At 43.0% G+C, this 21,411-nt stretch overlaps 1 protein-coding gene across 6 annotated transcripts in view; it reads right to left on the reverse strand.

Annotated features, from left to right (window-relative positions):
- The window catches only part of Heph (polypyrimidine tract-binding protein 1 heph), a 459,111-nt gene that overhangs the window by 209,095 nt on the left and 228,605 nt on the right, over positions 1-21,411 (reverse strand). For 2 of the 6 annotated variants that reach the window (XM_077414717.1, XM_077414711.1), the window contains one exon: positions 14,926-14,982. The exons of the other annotated variants lie outside the window; for them this stretch is intronic. In XM_077414717.1, coding sequence (XP_077270843.1) covers positions 14,926-14,982 — 57 coding nt within the window. The remainder of the gene's footprint in view (positions 1-14,925; positions 14,983-21,411) is intronic. 6 annotated transcript variants of the gene reach the window in all.

Here is a 21,411-nt window from a genome sequence, read left to right on the forward strand (position 1 = left end):
ATAGCGATAACCGTCAGCCGATTACTCCGGATTCATCAATATGCCGTTTTGCCGGCGCGGCGTTGCGCCTCCAACCGGCTTAGAATTTCGCGCGCGGAAGCGGCAAGATCAGTCTCAAGTAGAGATCTCTGTGCCCGGTCAGCCCCGCTCAAAGGGAATTGGATCAATGCATGATCAACTTCATTCGTAGGTCGTCGCGTTGTTGTTTCGACGATAATCAAAAATCGATTGATGGCGTCGCGCGGTATCAATGAAACTTGTGTAGAAGTCGCACGTATCACTTCAGGAATGAATGTAAAGTGAAAAATTCAATTGCAAGCTTGTAGATTACGATCAAATCGATATATATATGTATACTAAATATATAAATATATTACACAAATAAAGTAGTTTAAGAATTCTTATTGAAAAAGTATGCCGAGAATTAAGAACTACCGAATTTTGAAATGCTGTATTTCAGCTGTGGGACAATTACACTAATTTACACATTTAAATATATATATATATATATATATATATATATATATAATCATTGAATATATTGAATATATCATTTGTAGAGCTAATTTACAGATTACGTGATATTTGTAGATCTCTGAATCCGAAGGTTGTAAAATCTTCTATATCGATGAAAAAACATGATAATAAATCTTTTAACGCAACATGATATCGTTTTCAAACACATATATTACATATACACATAAATACATTGTGTGTACATCTGTAAATATACGTAATATAATGTATACGTATATATGCGTATATGTATATACTTTAAAGAAATAGAGACGAGAATAACGGCGATAACACAGATTCATCGCGAGACTGCAATCGGCAACGTCGATAAATGGAAGCTGATACGAAATCAATCAGTGAATTCCCGTCGAGTCGGGGATGGCGCCGCGTATGTTCTCAGAGTCTATTATTTACGCTGCCGATACATATATACGTATCGGCAGCGCGAAATCAAATGATCGACGGCGCAACAGAGAAACGCGAAATTTCGTTTCGGCGCCCCTCGCGAGAGATGAAGAATGGCTTCCAGCATATCCGGGGGTAAAAGCTGGAAACGAATTTCGAAGCGCAGCTTCGCCGCAGGCGGCGGCGGCGGCGGCGGCGGCGGCGGCGGCGGCATCGCGGCAGCGCGCAACGGCGACGGATCGAAGTAACAATACCGATGATTGCGGCCATGTAGTTAGTATCGCTTAGGGCTTAGAAGACCGGACTCTTCGCCTCGGTATTAGTAGGTTCCGATCACAACTGGGTAAAAGCTCGTTATTGGAATTGTCCCGGCCAACATAGAACGAGAATGGTATAACATAGTCGAGATAAGCGCAATTTTAAAGGCTGCGGTGTACTTAACATTTTTTTTCTACGCAGTGTACGTATAAGAAGACGATATCGAAATCTATTTCTTGGATTTTTTAGAGAGCTATTTTAATTGTACTTTTAACTCCCGGCATGTATACTGAGTCAAAAATCTCTTTTCTTTGATTTTTATAAATTCATATATCGTTTAAGTAATGTTTCGATTTTTTTCTTTATATACTTTATCTCATATTCTATTATCATTTGCCTTTAGATTAAATTTAGACACAAGTCGATGTAAACGATGATGACGTAGAGATTGACGTAGAAGGAGAAAACAGAATTATTAATAAATAAGTGAGATTAAACTCGGTTTAGAACCCAAGATGTTGATCGCAAAATAAATACAATTTCACGATGCGTTGCATATCCTATTTCTCGGGGAAAATAGTCCGTGCAATAAATATTACACAATGAGCGCCACTGCATGGGTCAACAAACTACAAAGCAGGCAAGGTAAACGAGAAATTTTGCATTATAAATTGCAAGCAGCCGTTATTATACGGTAAGGGCATTACTACATAATGTCATAATAATAATGTTGCTATTCAATTCAGTGTTTACGAAACGCAATTTCATAACGCCCCGCCGATATAATGAAATTTAATTAAAATGACGTATTAGACGCTCAATTATTTATGACAGCGATTATTATTATTAACATTCATCCGTCATGTGAAAAACAGTTCGTTCTGTTGCGAGTCATACACGAAAGCATTAAAAATAATATTTTTATGATACGATACATAATTACATAGCGGTAACTTGAATTTCTACCGTGCACAATCAATCTACCTACACGCATCCGCAAATTTTTTTTCTTTTGCGTCTGCAACTGCGGTCTTGTAATTTAGTCAAATAATACGCACAAGTGCTAAATGCTTCTAAAAAATTATGAGAAGATTACTAATCCCGACTTTAAGATATTATTGACCAAAACGTCAGCAATATTTGATTATAGCAAATACGTGAAACAAACTTTAAACGCGGTCGCGTTCGCGGGGTTGGAGTCCTCCCTCACAATATGCGACGTCTCGTATCTGGGGCACGTATCGCTAACGAGAGAGAGAAAGAGAAAGGAGCGAGTCGAGGCAAGAGGAGCGCGTGGGGATGGGACGGAGGTTGAAGCCGACGTCGCCTTCCCATCGCGGCCTCCGGCCAATGCGAGGCAGATAAAAGCAAGAATGAGCGCCGAGAGGGACGCCGACACGAGGGAGGATGGTCGGACGCCGGGAAAGATGGAAGAGGAACGCGGAGCCAGGCCAGGAAATCGACTTCCCCGGGCTGGCTCGGCAATGGCGATACACGATCGCCAATTGTCTCGCCGCGCTAGCATACGCTAACAATGCGCTCGCCGCCAGCGTCGCCGTCGCCGCGAAATGTAGGTACGGGCGCTCCGGAGTTTAATTAAACTCGCGGCGAAAGTCGGCCGTGGTTGGCGGCTATCCCTCGAAATCGAGAGTATCTCGCCTAACGGCGACCTAATGATATCGTTCTCCCTTCCCAAAAAGGCGGCTATTTTTTTCCAGGTAAATCATTAGATTCGATCGCCCATTCGTTCACGTTCCGGATACAATCCCGCGAGATTCGACGAATTTTCCACCGGTTGACGTTCCACACACGGTGGACAATACGTTTTCCGACGTTCGACCCGGCGCGCGGTGTTAAATTAAACGCTAAATAAAACATAACAATGGAAGAAAGACATAAAGGGAACGTAGGCGGCAAGTCGTGAATTATTTCGCGCGCTGGTCGACTCAACCTGCCGCTGCTCCTCGATATTTTTCGAGAGATCCAAACGCGCCGCATCCGCCAGTTACGACGAACGGCCGCCCGTCGCCGGCCCGGGATCGATCACGCGGGTCTTACACCCCGGGAGTGTTCTACATGCATATTTCGTTATCCTTTCCCTCGGCCGGCTCTCGTCCGCGCATTAGGTTACGCCGATCACGTCGCCCTGGCCATTACCTCCACGAGATCCTCGTTCGCTCTGCTGGGAGCGCCGCAGCGCGCCCCCGGATCCAGGACAATATTCATTCTTTATCCCCCGCGCGTTCCTGCGCCATATCCCGAGGCCGTCTTATTCCGTCGGTTACGCTTCGCCACGGCAAAGCCGACTCCAATTACATCCGGAATCCCACCTCCCACCTCGTGCTCGCTCGGCCGGGCAATTGAAAAATAATAGAAGCTCTACTACCGGACAGGCCGTCCCTACGCAGCTTCTTTCTTATTCGTTTCTTCTTTTTTTCTCTCCCTTCTCGCATCCCCTTTACCGACGGAATTCCCTGCGGGAATTAGCGGGATACGCGAGGAGAGATACAAGTCTGTAGAAGAGGAGGGGTGGTAAAAGGACCCGGGAAAGAACCAACCAGAGGCGAAACGAGATAACTTTACCAAGAGCGGTTAAACGGTTAATCGACGTCGTCGGGGGCGTCGATTAATCAAAAGCGGCACGAACCACGAACGGCAGGTGTCGTCTCGATTTACAAATGGTCCTTCGCTTATTTTGACGATAAGCGGATCCTTATTGGATGGTTGAGATCCCCGCGGGATCTACCAGTATAGGGTCGATTATCCAGCGCCGGCATCCAAGAAAGAGAAAGCGAGATTTCGCTGGAAAAAAAGGCTCGTAGCGGCGGTGGGAACACCTAAATCCTCTGTGGTTCCCGTTCAATATATCCCGCGAGAAAACAGGCTTGTGCGTAGCAAATCCATTTGTAAGATTTATCTTACGAGATTTCATTACTCGGCAAGTAGATCAAAACAAACATCTTTCGCGCAAAATATACAATAAAAGTCTTCACGTCGATAAAATCGAATACGTCGCTTGAATTTTTTATTAGGGAATAATTCTTTGTTTCGATTGCGTAAGATTATTTTTGCTCAAATTTAAATTATGTCAACAGCGACTTTCCGTTCCTCTCACACTTTTATAAGTATTTTATATATGAAAATGGTACAATAAAAAAACAGTCTATTTATGTCATACAAGCTTCACCATTAAGAATCGTTGAAAAAAATTTTGCTCGATTTCAAGAACGCTAAGAAATATATCTCACAAGGTATAAGTCGGTTACGTGTGGGGACGAGAACGCTCGCGAAGGTTTCGATAAACGCGAACAAACAGCGGGGATCCCGATCGTGTCGCCGGCGCAAAGCGCCTCGAATACGTCACACACAGCATACATCTCCGGATCTCGGGATTTGCGGGATCTCACGAACGAGGTTCGTGCGTAATACGAGGGGTGAAAGGAGAAACGGCGGCGAGAAGGGAAAAAAATGACAGTACGAACGAAGGCAAAGAACGGCGGGGGGAAAGGATGAAGAAGCTTCCGCGGAGGACTCGTGATCCCTGTCAGCGAAGCAAACGGACAGCGAAAGCGGCGGGAGTCCTCGCGCGCCCCCTCTGTAAGATATATTTTCTATTTCGCGGCGAACGTGCGTTGCATTCGTCTCGCGCGAGCGACGAAAAGAAGTTACAAAAATCTTTCCGCCGACGACGTTATATTTGTTACAATTGCGTCGACGACCGCGGAGTATTTCTCATCGACGAATGACGACGGGGCGTGAATGCGAAGCAGGAAAGAAAGTGAAGAAAGAATCGGAGGAAAAGTCGTTTTTTTTTTTCTTTTTTTCAGCAGCCTCGTTAAAACTTCGCTATACTGGAAAAACTCGATTTCGCGATCAATCGCGGGATCTGTGATCTAAAAACTCATTCACCATTAATTTTCCAGGGTATACCAGCGAAAAATCATTAAACTGTCGCTCGAGTCGGTTATAATCCGTCATGCGAAAAGATGGGGGTTTGCTTTAGTTTGGGGATCGTTGCCATTCGTGACGTAAACCGCGCGTCGGTCGACAAGGGACGGCAGCTACTATGAACGTTAATTATACTACGAAATTTACTTAGAAATATGACGAAAGGGGCACGGAGAACGAGAGAAGCCGACGAAAGGGAACTGGAAGGCTCGGCGAGAGAGAGATAGAGAGACAGAGCGCTCGAACGAAGAAAGATAGATGAAGAGGCGGACGAGATGGAAAGCTGAAACGTAGAACGCTGGAAACTACCCCGGAAACTAACTCGAACGGTTAAGAGGAGAACGAGGTCTCGGTTGCCGAAGACGGCCGAAGTTTGCCCCTTAATTAGACATTTATAGCAGGGAGTTGTAAACGAGCGTTACAGACATTAATTAACATTTATTATTCATCATGGCGTTTGCCACTTTCAATCAGCGCAAATCGACCGGGGGAACTATTTGAGATGATTCGCTGGTTGAGATTCGCACGATCCGCACCCATCATTTTCTAATTATATCACTCACATTAATGTTAACCGTTCTCTTTCCCCTCATCTGTGCTGAATCCAAGATCACCATTGCTAAATCACGTGATGACTGTGATTGTTTGTTAATCGTAAACACTCTTTGTACGATTCAAACGTTCAATTCACTGGACATATTTCGCTCTGATCGAAACAAAAATAAAAAAATATATGTGCATATCTACATATATACAGAGTTTCTATAAAGTCTGTTGTCACCCCTATATTTCGCAAACGGCTCAAAATAATGAAAAATCGCAAAATACGTGTTCGATCATTTCGAGGGGCTTCTTTTGAGAAAGTTGGAGGGGATGTACCCCCAAGAAGTGCCCCAGGGGAAACCTCAACTAAAAAAATTCATTATTTTGAGCCGTTTGCGAAATATAGGAGTAACAACAGACTTTATAAAAAAAAAATATATATATATATATATTTACGCAAAACGTCGCATTCTGCGGTCTTCAGGATCGGCGGATCGGCACGCAATCGAGCGCGCCACACTCGTCCATCCGTCCGTGTCCCACACAATTCACTTTGACAAACTTTGTGGCCAGCTTTGTGGACCGCGGAAACTGCATCGGCATCGCCGATGCGCGCCCATAAAACTGATCCATTACAGACGCAGACCGATATGGTTACGCGACCATAACTGCCGCTCGGCACAAAGCCTCCCCTACCCTCTCTTCTCTTTCCGTCCTAAAAGCAGCCTTTACAATGCGACGAGCTTAATTGGTTTGACAGCCGCTATGGGGCACTTTCATACTTGACCCTCCCCCGACACCGGGCGCGTACTCCGCTCTCACCAGCAAACCCCCTTGTGTTCAACCCCCAGGATCGCGTATCGGAGATGAACCGCGCGCGATTTATCGTTTCGATTCACGTTCCGGTATCGCGCATGATAAAATATAAACGAAAGAACGTACGGGTTTTATACTCGCGGATCGGGAAGCAGGTATAGGCAGACAGATAAAGCCTCGCAATGAATTCGAACGATTTCGAGCACTCGCTTGAATTTTAATGCGTTTAATACGTACGACGTCGGTTTCGCATATTCCGCGATAGCACGGTCGTTACAGAGGCGCCGTTATAAACAAGAGTCCACGCGGAACATCGGATGTTGTGTCCTCCGCTCGCCCGTGTCGTGTCCGTCGACGTATCATAAATGCACTTCGAGGCGGCATTGTAACAGTTGAGGGACACGAGGTCGGGCTTCACGGGTCGTCATTGCGATCGCGCACGCTCCACGCGCGCGATACCGTGAAGATTACGCGCGTCGTGATGCTTCCACGCGCGCATATAAATGCACATAAAATCCCATCCCTGTCGCGCGTCCACCATCCGGGAGTGGCGCTTCTCCGCTCTTTGTCACTCTCTCTCTCTCTCTCTCTCTCTCTCGGCTAGAAATCGCGTGCGAGCGTGCGCGTGTGCGTGTTCGCGCGATGCGGTATTTCTAGGAGAACGTTAATTAATAATTTAATCGAAGAGCCTGTTTCGGTCCTGCAACCTCGGGTACGTGGCGCAGGCTCTCTAATTAAAACCGACCTGGCCGCGTGTGCGCGCACGCACGTGCACGTAAGGTAGGTACACACACCGATTCTCCCGTGCTCCGTGCTCGCGCGCGGCTTCGACACCGAGGAAAATCGGGGAATCACAATGTCCACTCTCGGTGGCTAAGAGGCGAGAGACCCGCCGGTGTATTAAATACATTCCACCCGCGAAAATCATCACCCCGTCTTGCGTGTCTCGCTTTATTTTAATCCCCGTTATAACACGACGCTCGCCGCGCTTGCGACGAATGAATGAAATGTGCGCGCGGTATGCTATTTATCTCTTCCGTTTCGTTTCTGTTGACTTTGTCGTCGAAATGCCGATGGAAAAGCTGCTCGGCGGAATGCGCGGGGAGCCGTTGGTTCGTCGAGAAATCTCGCCGACGTGCAGTGGGAATCGAAAGATTGATTGATGGACGTGTTACAGGGCGGAGGGGAGGTGAGGGAGGCAGCTGTCGACGTCTTGCTTCACGCTGACGCGTCGAACGCGAAACACCTTTTTCGCGCTTTGGAATATTTGTTACATCAAAGCGGCGATAATGAGTCTGCATGATAAATATAACGTAAACTGCATTACGAATGTATAATGAGCGCTATAATAACAAGTATTGCAAATTTAATGGCCGGCGTTCGCGCGGATGTGTCTGTAATGAATATTGTAAATTCGCGTAATATAATTTCGTTCAATTTATAAGTCATGTAATATGTAACGGTTTTTCGCAATGCCACTAATGACGCGATAACATAATACGTTTTATTATGAATTGTTAATGGCGTCAACTATACTGCCTTGACACCGCGCGGACACCGTGAGCCTTTTAAGACACAATCGATTTTTCGTTTATGATTTCCACGGCAATGGCTTCAACGCTCTTAAAAAAAAATTGCAACCGTTCCGACCTATGTAAGTATAGAAATAACTTTTTGAAACCTTTTTAATGATACATAAATTTTTGTAAATTTTTTTTGTAACACAGAAAAGCTTCCAAAAACCCTTCGGACTTAAAAGTCCCAGGGTGTCCGGGTGATTACTCCAAAAACACGGTGTCCGCACAGTGTTAACGTGTAAAGGATATATACAAGCATGTATAAAGAGTATAACATAAAGTACTTCTGTCGCTCGCGTATTGACGCAAGTACCCTCGGAGCAGTCGTGTAATTTCTACGTTACGAGTCCTCGGCCAATAATAAACTGCTATAAGTACGTCCGGCGCCGCGACGCGCGCGATGCGCGCGTATATTCCGCAGTCCGGTGTCATCATAAAAGATGATCATTGTCCTGCGTGATTCCTGGTTTATCACCGTGTAACTTAGTAGCCGAGATAGAGAGAGGAGCCAAGTACCTATTGGTCAAGATGAACGTTTATACGATGCTCCGGTCGGATATATACCGCTACCCCCGCAGCTATACCACCAAACATTACTTTCCGAAAGCTCGCGAAATAAATCGCGGTAAACTAAAATTTCCACTACAACGTGCGTTTAATGCCCTGCAACATTAAATTATTATTCAAAAGCGAGGAAATCGTGCGCATTTCGAGAGCGCAAAAAAATTTATATATTTTATAAATCGTAAGTTTTATACATATTATTCTATGTATATATGTTGAGATAATTATATCTTTTACCTTCTATTGTTACCATATCAACTCCTATCAAATCACAATGTTTGAGCGACGACCCAAAGTAGTTGCGGGTCGGACATAGACAGACGCAGCCACAAGCCGTGCCGTATAAGAGCGAGTGCCATGCCGTTACGGGCGAGCAATATAGCGTGGCCAAGTATTCAACGAGATTTCATGCGAGCATTTCATGCATCTCGGCTCGTTACCGAAGGGACAAGCGGACCGACAGGACCGAGAGAGGATGAACGCGGCGCGCGTGTCGAGGCCACGGCATTTTGTAGCCGGAAGAGAGAACGAGAGATTGAGAGAACACACCAGCCAGCTGCGCTGCGGAACCTCGTTCTCGGGAGGGTTAATGACCAAGGCCACAGGCTCGTAACAATGCATCATGCCGCGGCATTTCTGCGCGCTATTTTGCAAGTCTCTGCGAGCTATACGCTCGCCTCTCGACGCGCCGTAAACCGACGCGGCACGAGAAAATTTCAGCGGCGGAATGCGCGCGCGGGCGCGCATAGCTCGACCGATCTGACATCGCGCGATATTAACGCTTTGCGATTACGCTTGCAACGAGCGATTAGGAGATATCCTGTCTGAAAATGATGAATATGTCGGAAGCGTTTTGTGTGCGAATAAAATTTTAATTAAAAACACTCTGATAAATAATACAATAGTTTACGCATTAAAGCTAATTCGAAATAAATCGTCCTAGAAGATTTACAAGTGTTGTACAATTGCTATTACGGTCAGCAATTACGGAATTAAAAGATCAATTTGGTAAGTAGACCTACAGAGAAATTTCTGGAGCAAGACTCTAAAGTAAATATCGCACTTACCAACAGTACGCTGAGCTCCCTTGAGACTTCCTTAGAAAGGGACGAGACGGAGGCCGTAGAACGATATTAAAATATGGGCTATATACGTGACGCATGCCCCAATTCTCTAAAAGTCCATTAGAGGAATCACGGAACGGTCCAGGGGAGCTATCGTTCGGCCGAAATGCAGATTAAGGAAATTACAACCATCGCGAAAGAGCAGATTTTGAAGAGGAGATTCAACTGGCTCGAACTGACAAATTAATAAAGAAATAAAAACGAAGAACAATTCCGATGTACAATGTACCTCACAACAGTGGTCGTGGGAAGCGGAATAAATGGAATAAATGGAAATGGCAAATAATAAAATCAATTTTGAGATCGATAAAATTTGAGATAAATTAATAAGAAAGACGGAAACATCTTGGAATTAAATGTTTTCGTCCTCTAAAATTTTCAGAAAAATGAAATTTCAACATGCTCAATATTTTGTCACTTATATTAATCACGAATCGAGACTTACTGCTACTCCCTAAATTCGGCCGCCCGGTCGCGGGGGAAACCTGATTTTGCCTCGAATCTCCGATCATAATCTTCAATTACCTACCCGCATCGGAGAGATCCGCACGTTGTTCCTCGGGAAAAAAGAGTTTTCCCGTCGATTACGGATCTCTTGCCTCTGTGCTACCGAGAAGCACCACCGCTGGATCACTTCGGACTTCCGCGCACGTTTCAAGATGAGTTTTAAAATCCCATAGTGGTCGAGTTAAGAGGGAAGGGAGCGAGGGAGGGTACAACGTATCGTGTGCTAGTGGTGGGTTTATTCCTCGGGGACGCGGCGTTCCACGTTGCCCCCCCCCCCCGATTCGGACTCGAAATTACTTCCAGTCAGCTAGGCCGGAGAACGGACGGCGGGACTTAGGTGGTCTAATCGCGTTTACACGAGGCCAATCCGACCTGGGTCTCGCGTTTTGTCCGGTAACGTATAGGCAATCATGCGTAGTCCGTTTAATTTTTAACCATATCGCGTCCATTCTCGAAATTACATTGGACGGGTCCCGCAGATGGCGGGTCTACGTGGCGCTTCAAGAAGGGTAAATAAACCAAAGGAGTGAGACGGCAAGTGATAGTGCCACGCAATCCGCGGGCGTAAGTGGACATTGTTTTACCGATTTACACGACGCAAACAGCTGCGTTCTCTTTATCTGTCCGCTAATTTTAAACAATCATTAAGAACAGCAACTTTATCCAGATCAACTAATTTCTTAAAAACCATTTATTTAAAAAAAAATTACTTCTCTTAATTTGCCTTTTATCGATTAATTTTGTTAGCTTCGTGGAAGACGACAATATACTTCTTATATACTTTAAGAAAAGAAAAAACGCGAGTGTATGGAATGGCGAAATACAGCGGCGAAGACCCGATATACTTTTCGCGAATGAGATCTATTCGTCGGAGCGTGTACGGGCTCTCGCGTGAAAAGTTTCACGGGGATACCGCGGAAGAAAAAGCGCGTTATCGAAGCGACGGATAGATTCCCGGAAAGAAGAGTTGCCTTCCGCTCGGCCGGAGTAACGGGTCGAGATATCTAATCGAGATATCACGATCCGCACCGTACGCTCGAGCGATCTTCGACTTCCGTAGGACCGAGGGGCAAACGAGGAGCGAAATCCGTAGCGCGTAAATTTCCAACCCCCCGTTCCACTTCGAACCCCCGCTCGAGAGAGAAGACACGGAAGGTAGAAATGTTCTCGAGAAACTGTTCGAGGATGCACCTTCGAGCGTGAATTTCTTCGACTCCGGTGACATGCAAGGTATCGAAGGAAAGACGAGAGACTGAGTAAGAAAGTAAGAGAATGAGAGAGAGCGGGGGAGATAGAGAGAAAGAGAGAGAGAGAGAGAGAGAGAGAGAGAGAGAGAAAGAGAGAGAGAAAGGTCGTCCTGCTGGAAGAAAAGAAAAGCATCTTGAAACGTGGGAATAAAAGCGCGAAAAGAGGCACCCCCTGCTTGAATCGACTACGAGAGATTGCGCTCGTCTTCCGGTGGACGAAACGAAAAATATGACGCATTGAATACGCGCCGAATGGTTTTGGCTGAATGGGAACACGGGACTCACCATCTTATACACGATGAATGATAAAAATTGACTATACAAAAAAAAAACTTGAATTTTTTCCTGACATTTTGCATACGCAAATATCGACTATAAAAGTTTATCAAAATGCGGCTTTCGCATCACGCCTGATCGCTTCGTCTGGTTTTAAAGCCTAAGAAAATCTTGCTGTATCTCTTTCTAATTTCGAAAAAAAAAACGCAAATGCGGAGCCGCAGCGAAGCAAAGTATCAAATATTCATCTGTCATCTTGCGTTGCCTTTCTTCACTCCGCCGTGGAATCTTAGGGCTTCAGGCGCAGATTGGCGGACCGCCGGAATTCGCCTGATGCATAGTCGATCCCGCGGCGGGTTACCAAACGGATGCTGAAGAGCAGGATGCACGTAGTGGTACAGCCCCACCGGGAGCCACCCCGCCGCACCGACGACGCTCGGTCGGTTATTGCGGACGAGAAGTTTCTCGAGAAGGTAGCGCGCGCGCGCAACTTGCGAATCTTCGAGAGTGGAAGAGCGGAAAGTCAAATTTGTTCATGATAATACCGCGAATTTCTTATGGAAAGATGAAAACTGTTTGCGTCCCGCTTATCCGCTGCTGTCCCGTCGACGTGTCCGGAATCTCTCGTGAGAAATTTAGGAGCCGAAGAAAGAGATTTTTGACATTATAAAATCATTATATATCACAATGGCAAACGGCAGATCCTAGCATAAGTTCAGATATGCTTTTGACAAATATTTATGTATCTAACAAAAGGACTGACGTAAATTATTATTGTTACATATATTAATATTTTAAGCAAACTGCGACACATTTTTGACGTATAGAATTTTTTTTAGCAAAGTAAGATAATTCTGACTTTCCTACATTTCTTTCCGTATATCCAGTTCATAATTTCGCAGACAGCATTATTATTATTGATAGACTGAAATAACTGAACCTGATAAAACACCGACGGAATTTTAACGAGTGAAGGCAAGGAGTTGCGATTCGAGTTGAATAACAAACGGAGAGAGAGGAACGTCGCTTCTCTATCGCCGTCAGATTAGTGCCGCTATAACGGACTTTGCTTCAGTCTAAAGAAAAGAGATCGCTATTCCGGGTTCCGAGGCATGGGTAAACACGAAGCTTCGACAGCATTTTGAAGACGATTATCGAATGCAGAACAATGACCCGTCTTCGAGTTGCTCCTTCCCTGACTGGACTGAAACTGGCGGAGCAAACACTTTATTCCACTAAACGGTGCATGGATCTCGTAGTTGTCGCTTTTAACAGTTCTCCAATTTCAAATTTAACGTCGTTAAAGTTAGCAAGTATGCGATGTCGATGCGCTTACACGCGACATTCTACAAGAGGAAAATGTTTACGATGGCGCGAATTGTTCGACAAAAATGGTCGAAATCAAGTCAAACAGTTGTCGGATAAAAAAATTGCGTTTTACGAAAAAGACGAAACGACAGCTGGCTGAATTAGTATAAACTAATTAAGTAAACTCTATATCCTCTTTAAATATACGTTTATGAATCGTTTTTACAATATTAATAAGCTAAGTCTGGAAAGAATACAAAACCTGTGAAAACTTTTGTCAGACAGCATTATTCGTTGCTCAATAATTAACAGTTAATTTCCATCGCGGGGAAACAGATCGTGCCAGACGTACTTAAGGCGCGTTTCACAATTAACTATTAAAATCCTATTTAGAGGGAAAAAAACAGAGTCAGAAGAGTTCCCGCGATCGTTACCTTCCTGTTTCTTACGGCGCGGTATCACTCTTCTGGGAAGAGATAAAACACTTCTCGCGGGCCATTCGAATGCAGTTCGAATTCGTGCAGCAGCCTGCCTACGGTATAAATATCGAAAATGGTGGAGCGCCTCGTGAATCGTGATAAACGGCCCGAAATTTCTCCGAGTCTGCCCCCCTCTCTCTCTCTCTCTCTCTCTCTCTCTCTTTCTCTCTCAGAATCCGACGAGGCCTCCTTCGCTCTACCAAAGCGTGAAGCTACACGATCGACCATGACAGAAAAGTTCGTGTGAGCGTCTAGCGCAGCGCCTCACACACACACACACACACAAACACACGCATCTATACACGTGCAAGTGACTACGAAAATTCGATGCCCGAGGGAGCGGCTGAGTTAAAGGTACCGAGAGTACCATAAATCCGTTTAAATTGCAACGACGACCCTCGATCTGTAGATCGTTGCCGCGGCCCGTGAGCAATTATCCATCAGCTCGCCTTCTCTCGCGCGATTCACCTGTTCTCCTTAACTTGCCCATGCACCTTGGCATCTTTCCACAAGGCGAAATGTTTCAACCGTCGACATAAAAATATTAGCATTAAGTATCTGATTTCGATAGAGAGCGAAAATCTAATTATATTACATCTAAAAGATTAATAAATGCGTTTTTGTTAGTAAAACACATAATGCCGACGTGAATTCTAAATTTCTACCTTTCTCCCAATAATTTATTGTTCGTTATCGTTACGTAAATTTGTAAACGAAGGTATAAGCGTGGTTTGTCTCGGCTAATAAATATTGAAATAGAAATAAAAGCGCTAAAAAATTTACCTACTATTATCGCGCCGCCGAATACCTTCAGTCAACCGTTCCTCGCACTTTTACGATTGCGGAAGCACTACTTATTCGAGGGTTCGATCGGTCTATTGTTTCTCCTTATAACTGGCGCTGCTGAGCGCGCGTTCGATAGTCAACGTGAGATCCATGTGACAGAACAATAAAATAAATGTCGTAGCGCAGCAATAAAACAGTCACGTAGTCGAACGGAAGCACGTATAATGGCGCATTTGTTTCGTCGTTGCGCGAGAAAAATGAAGGCGCGATATAATTTACATACTCGATAATGTTCTTGGAAATCTTGAACTAAGAACTTTCCGGCCGCAAACTATAATCGTGGCATCAGTGATCGTCAATTGATTTTAACAATTTTTCGACCATTCCGCAATTGTAACAAATTGATATACAATAATGTGCCTGAGCAAACATTATTTTTTTTTTACATGCAAATATTATACATTTGTGCAACATAAATGTATGTATCATTTGTGTAAATACAACGTGATATTTCAAATGGTAATATTTCATTGAATTGCATGAGTGTGTATATGAAGTGAGTCAAACTTACCACCGGAAACGGTGCTGTAGGAAACGGACGAAAATTCGAAAGGTCTGGAATTCTTACCTGCAACGGAAGAAACACACAGTTATGTCTAGATAATAATTAGCGTCTTGGACTGAGACAGAAGTGTATCTCGCGTCTTATTTCTTCCTAAATGACATTAAAGTTTCAAAGTTGAAAGTTATGTCCAATAAATCTTCTCAATATAATTATTGGAAAGATGCGGGCTTGAAAAGGGCGAGCAAGTAGATAAAGTCCGTAATGGACGGCCACGTGCGACGCGACGCACCGCGCCGACTTAGGTCTGATCATCACGGTCTGTTGCGAGTCGACAGGAAGTGCAGTCTGATTTCTTTCTACGCTTCTCCGTTCGCTACTTCCATTATCCTTCCGGCCGCGGTTCCGCGACCGCGAGTTGTACGCAAGAAACTTGCGATGGTAACGAGCTTAACTCTTCATAAAGAGATCGCAAAATACTTTCGATCGAATAAATTTGCTGGTAAGTAAACTGGTATGCGATATTCGACGAACAGACATTATTCAGCGCGTTACAAACTCATTTTTGTCTTTTTGCAGGCGAGCGATATCACGTACTCGCGATCGTTCCGTGAGGTACAAGCGTAGCTCGCGATCGTACAATTAACGCGCGCAATTAACGTATACGATCAGAGCGTGTCGCTCGCGGCTGAAAGAAGCTACAGAGGAGTACGAGTCGCAGGCCACTTAATTGAAAGGAACGATGGAAGGCAGGCAGGCAGGCAGGCAGGAAGGAAGGAAGGAAGGAAGGAATGAAGGCAAGGGCGAGCAAAAGAAGAATGAGGAGGAATGGCGCTCCTCCAGCCACCAGCTGCAACCTGTTGAATTCGGAGATACGGAGAGATGGGGAATCACAGGGACCGTCCATTTGGTAACTTCGAATTACTATGAAATTGTTTTACTACTTCACACACACCATCCCCGTATACGGCGTTTGTCGTTGGCGTGATGACGTTCGTCCAAAATCTAATTATGCTGCTAGAATGGAGGAGCACCATTCGTGGAAAATTATTATTGTCGAACACTGTCGCTACGATATTGTTTATAAAAATCGTTCTTTACAAAATTACATTGACCATTATTCGTAGAAAAAAATACAGGTAAAATAGATGCCTGATAATTTTGAAATCAACTAATCAACTATAATTTGGTTCGACTTATTGTGTCGTTTCCCGATAAATTAAAAAAAATTGCAAAACTTTTTTGCCAATTTAAATGACTTTTTCGAACGTTTTGTGAAAATATGCATGACGGTGCAGAGAGATAACCCAAATTTTTACGTGATGTGAGTTTTTATAATAAATGTACGTAAATCGTGATTCGTGATTTATCGGAATGTATAATATAATTTCCCTAAAACTCCAAAAGTGATGTTGATGTATAATTTATTTCTGTCGTATACGTAAATCAATCATTTGACCATATATTGATGATTCAAAACTATTGCAATTTTTTTTATATTCTCGCGCCTCGTAGTTTGCGCACGTTTCCAAATAGCGTGATTTACCAGTGGAGAAAATATACAACAAAAATATTGGTCGCAGAATCGCTCGAAAGAATGCCTGAAAGCCAAGAATAAAAACAAGGGCAGCCAATTTCTTTTATCAGGTTTCTCTCTTCGCCATATTTCTTACATTAAACAAAACGAATAGCAGGTCAGACATATCAAACTACACCTCCGATTAAATGCGCCATTTCCAACTATCTCATATTGCCAAGAAAATCTTTCCACCCGAGACATTAATTGCATCGCACGTGTGTTTTACTAAAATAATATCTCGCAGCTTTCATTTCGCATCACGATATTCTCTTATATTTCAGTAAAATCTTCTATATTCGAGAAATTGCGACATCCGGCTATGAACGTAAAAGGTCCGAATAAACACGGTTATCAGTAAATCGTTGATTTGAGCAATTAATCTAAAAGCCCATCCAAAAGCGGAAATGACTACGTCAGTCGATCGAGGAGATAGGGAAATAAATAAAATCATACTTTTTTAATTACAATGTTTTTGAAGTTCCGATATGCCATCTCCGTACCTATAATTACATTATTCCAATATCTCGTCGATTTTCGAGAATATAAATTTTCGCGATAGCTCGAGAATATATACGAGAAGCTGAATGCGACGACGCGTGACAAGGATAGAACGGAGCGGATCTTAAAGCGATGAAGAAGGCCTGGCAGAAAGGGCCTGGCGAAAGAAAGACAAGGAGAGTGCAATGACCAAGTGCACGTGGCCGCGCGCAGCACGTAGTGCATAAAGCGGGAATGTGCGGCGGTGCGAGCCACTCTTGTGCATTCCGCGGTTTCAAGGTTGAGGTCAAGGCACACCTATAAGGTATCAATCGTCTGAAGTTCCGACTTCCGGAGAAGTGCGGAAACTTCGGCCGCGATCCCGCATATTGAAACGCAGTTTCGCTTCGGTAAAATTATCGCGAAGGAAGTCGCAAAGGAAATTGCAAAACTAAAATAATTTTTACTATCTTGTGAATGAAATTAATGATCGTGTAAAAACTTGTAACATAACCGTCGCGCGAGATGCCCATTAATCGTTGCGTATCCGACGTAAAGCTCTAATTGGCACTCCGAGGAGGTGTATTCGGAATCACACAGCTGAACTGATACAGCGTATCTATAAGCGACAAGATTGACGTAACGTTACATTAGGCGTACGATATAGCCCGCACCAAAACGACGCTCGGTCGACGCCCTTGTTTCGGCCTCGACGTCCGCTTCCGACCGGACGCGGACAGGGATCTGTTGTACAGCTGTGTGTCATGGTTGTCGATTACGGCGCGATTGTATATATTTTTTTTCCTCTTTTTACGACGAAAAATATGTCCGCGTCGGTGGTCGCGCGCGTGAAACAGAGGAAAGTGAATTGGGAGTCGGATGAATCAATATTTTCCGCGCTGCGTAAAAATTGCACGCTGAAGCTGCAATTCCCCCGAGGACCGGCTGCAAGATCGCGATTACACGTGCAATGAATCGACAGCACAGAAATAAAGATCACATCAATTCGTGTAAACTCTTGAACAAATATTAACATATTTTTTAAAAACACTTTTATATTGTTGAAATAGTATCAATAAAACACAAACTGCAATACTAAATAAGATTGATAAGATACTGTGCGATGTATTGTTATCGTATCAACAATAATATTGGCATCGTATAATTGTGCAAAGAATTATCGAGAAAAAAAAGGGAAAAAAGTTGAACTCAAGAAGACTGAGAAATACAAAAAAATACAGAAAAAAGTAAAGTTTATACAAAATGAAAATACTAAGATATAAACATCCCGACAAATTTGCATATGCGTAAGCTTTTTACTTCGTCGTCACGTTGTAGATTTTCCGATGGAAACAATTTCACAGCGTAAGCAGAAAAAGATTCACGAAGATCCTGCTTCTTTCTTCTAGCCGGATTTAAGCTCGAATTATTGTCAGAATAAGGTTTCAATAATAAATGTGGAAGAAATTTAAAGAGGATAGGACAATCAATTTAAACTCTAGTTGGAAGAAACAGACATCGGGGAAAAAAAAAGTTTTACGGAAAGAGGCATAATATGCATATGGAAAAACGGATTTTAAATGAAAAAGTTACTAAAATCCGCGAGTTTCAAGATTACGATCAAATCTCTACAAATACATGTATGCTTTTTTTGAAAAATAAGAAATATTGTTAGCAATAAAAGTTTTAATTGTAACATAAGATGTGCTAAAAAATTAATCTTACACTCATTACTCAGTGGTTCTTAAAAAAATATCTTATTACATTCTTAATATATAGATATATAATTTTACCCTATATTTTTACCTATAATCTTATTTATAATAGGCAAATAAAATAATAAATAAAGTCATACTTTTTTAATTACGATGTTTTTAAAGTTCCGTTATGTTATTTCGTACCTATAATTACATTCTTCCAATATCCCGTCGATTTTTAAGAATATAAATTTTCGCGATTTACAAGTGTTGAGATTTAAAATTCTTAAAAATTCTCTCGCAAAATTGATTCGGCGATATTTGGGCATCCCTGCATTTTAAAATGTAATATTTTATGGACTTTCTTACATAAAAGTAAGAAACATATAGAAGAGTATATATTCTAGTTCATCTAAGTTCCTCATACATTACGTATAGCGAGTCAGTATTTCAAAGATGTAGTATAAGGTTACAGGCGGAAGTTCGCAGGGAGATAAAAAGTATACGAGCGGCAATGTGAAGAGAAGTAATTCTAAATCAAAGGAAGCAAGAGTTACGCGTGTCAAAGTATAGCAATCCGACCTCTTACGCCTTTTTATATATATAATATATCCCTTTTAGTGTTTCGGAATTGCGACTCTCTCTCAGGTATCTACTCGTGCTGAAAGTGCACTCCGAGCTAAGGATAGCATAAGTAATCTTTTTCTGATTTTTCAAGAAAACGACGTCGGTTGTGCCAGATCGAGAGAGGGCGGTGGTACGGAGAAAATTCTCCGTGACTCGCACAATATATGCCATAAAAGACTTATGGCTTCTATATATGCTCCGAATTTTACTTTCAAAGCGAATCTCTATAAACTGCAGTCGAAATATGGCTCGCGCAAAGCATCATTACGAGTAAAAGAAAAACGATAATAATTGTCAAATTTTACGGTTACTTATTTAAAGACTTGAAAATTGTTCAGGTATATAATTGCAAAACGCTCATTCCCCTCTACCAAATGGACTTCTTCAATTTATTATCTATTTCTGATTTAATGTCATATCTTGTTTCATTAGTAGGTCCGAGATATTTCTGTCCTATAATAACGCAGTTCGCAAAGTGCCTATGAGGAAAAGGATTAAACGGAGCAACGTGTATATAATAGCAGCGCCACATCCTAAACACGGTAACCAATATCCGAACTTCGTAAGCCTATACGAAAGTCAGGACGCGTTATTACATTATTGCATTATACATCGGTATATGCTACCCGGGTGCATGTCCATCGAGCTTTCGAAGCGGTAAACAATGGCGGCTGACCGCCATGGGGCAACCGAGTCTGTAATCACGACCCAGGCATCCTTCCAAACGAGTCCTCCACAGAGACGTGGATATATACAGACGCGCGAAACATTAACCGTGAAAATGCATCTGTCGCTGTTAAAAACGAGAACGGGCACCTGGGACTACACTTAAACACCCCAGTGTCGAAAAAATGAAGCTCACGTTACAGTAATTTTAATGTGCTTCTTTCGTTTTCTTAATATTTTTTAAATTTCTTCTTACTTTCTTTCGGAAAATGTTGAGTAAATCTGTATGCAAGTTGTGTCCTCAAATACTGATAAATTAGAACAATCCAAAATATGCAATATATGTAATTAATAACTGACTTTTAATTGGAGTGTAAAAATAGCCCTAGATAACTGAGGCGCCCATTCTCGGAAAATAAAGTCAGTTTCTCAGTTGATCCGAGATAATTCATAACCGCGATTTATACGCGCGTCTCTGATAAGAATATAGTAACATCAATACAAGTTAATTTAAATTTAAAAAATATTTTATTTCGCGATTAAAGTAAATACTTTATGTATATTTGGCTTGTAAAAACTATATTCTCTTTAAAGAATACATCACGAATCTTATTCCAAGTAAAAATAAAAATTATTTCAGTTAGATTCTTCCCGAGTGACGTCAGAGCCCCGCAAATTTCGCCTCGAAAATGTTTGAGTCAGTCAAGATGTATCGACAGCTTTGTCTGAGTGTCCTCGCAAGCGGTTCTTTCACGAACTCTCCATTGCCATAGTTGTGCATGTAATAAAGAACGGATAAAGAAAACGAACCGTTGATAATGTTAGACGCAGACTTGTTCTAAAAACATCTAGACACAGCTAACTTTATAACAATCAATTTTAAGAGAGAGACTTTGGAAATGTTACAAGAGAGAGAGATATATTGATAGACATAAATAAATTAGTTATAATTTCTAAAGATATCCTTCGCACACACACAAGTACGAAACTTACGACACCAATCTCGCGCGATTATTGTAATTATTATTGAAACGCGCGGCCGGGGTACGTATACGCAACTTCGGCGCCGACAATAATTTTCGCGAACTTTACCGCGCGTGAAAAACGCTTCAAAAGGCCGTGGGCGTCGAGCACCGCGGCGCAAAATAATTAAACGATTCCGGCAACTCGAACATTAAGTAGACTTAAGGGGTCTACTTCGCCGCTCTTACCTCGCGGCGCCGCAATAATCTTCCCAAGAATATCCAGAAATAGCTTTCGCCGCGACACGAGAGAAAGAGAGATAGGGGGAGGGGGGACTTTTCGCCGACGAGAGAAGAGCGCGAACTGCGAAAAGCGAACGAAGGCGTGTAAAGCTCGAATGAAAAACAGAAGGTAGACGGCGCGGCGCGGCGCAACGCGGGCTCGGCAGGATTCGCCTTTCGCTCTTTAATCCACGAGACGCCAATT

Source organism: Temnothorax americanus, unplaced genomic scaffold, assembly GCF_048541705.1.
Source record: "Temnothorax americanus isolate GAGA-0224 unplaced genomic scaffold, ASM4854170v1 Scaffold37, whole genome shotgun sequence".
In the NCBI taxonomy this organism is placed as follows: domain Eukaryota; kingdom Metazoa; phylum Arthropoda; class Insecta; order Hymenoptera; family Formicidae; genus Temnothorax; species Temnothorax americanus.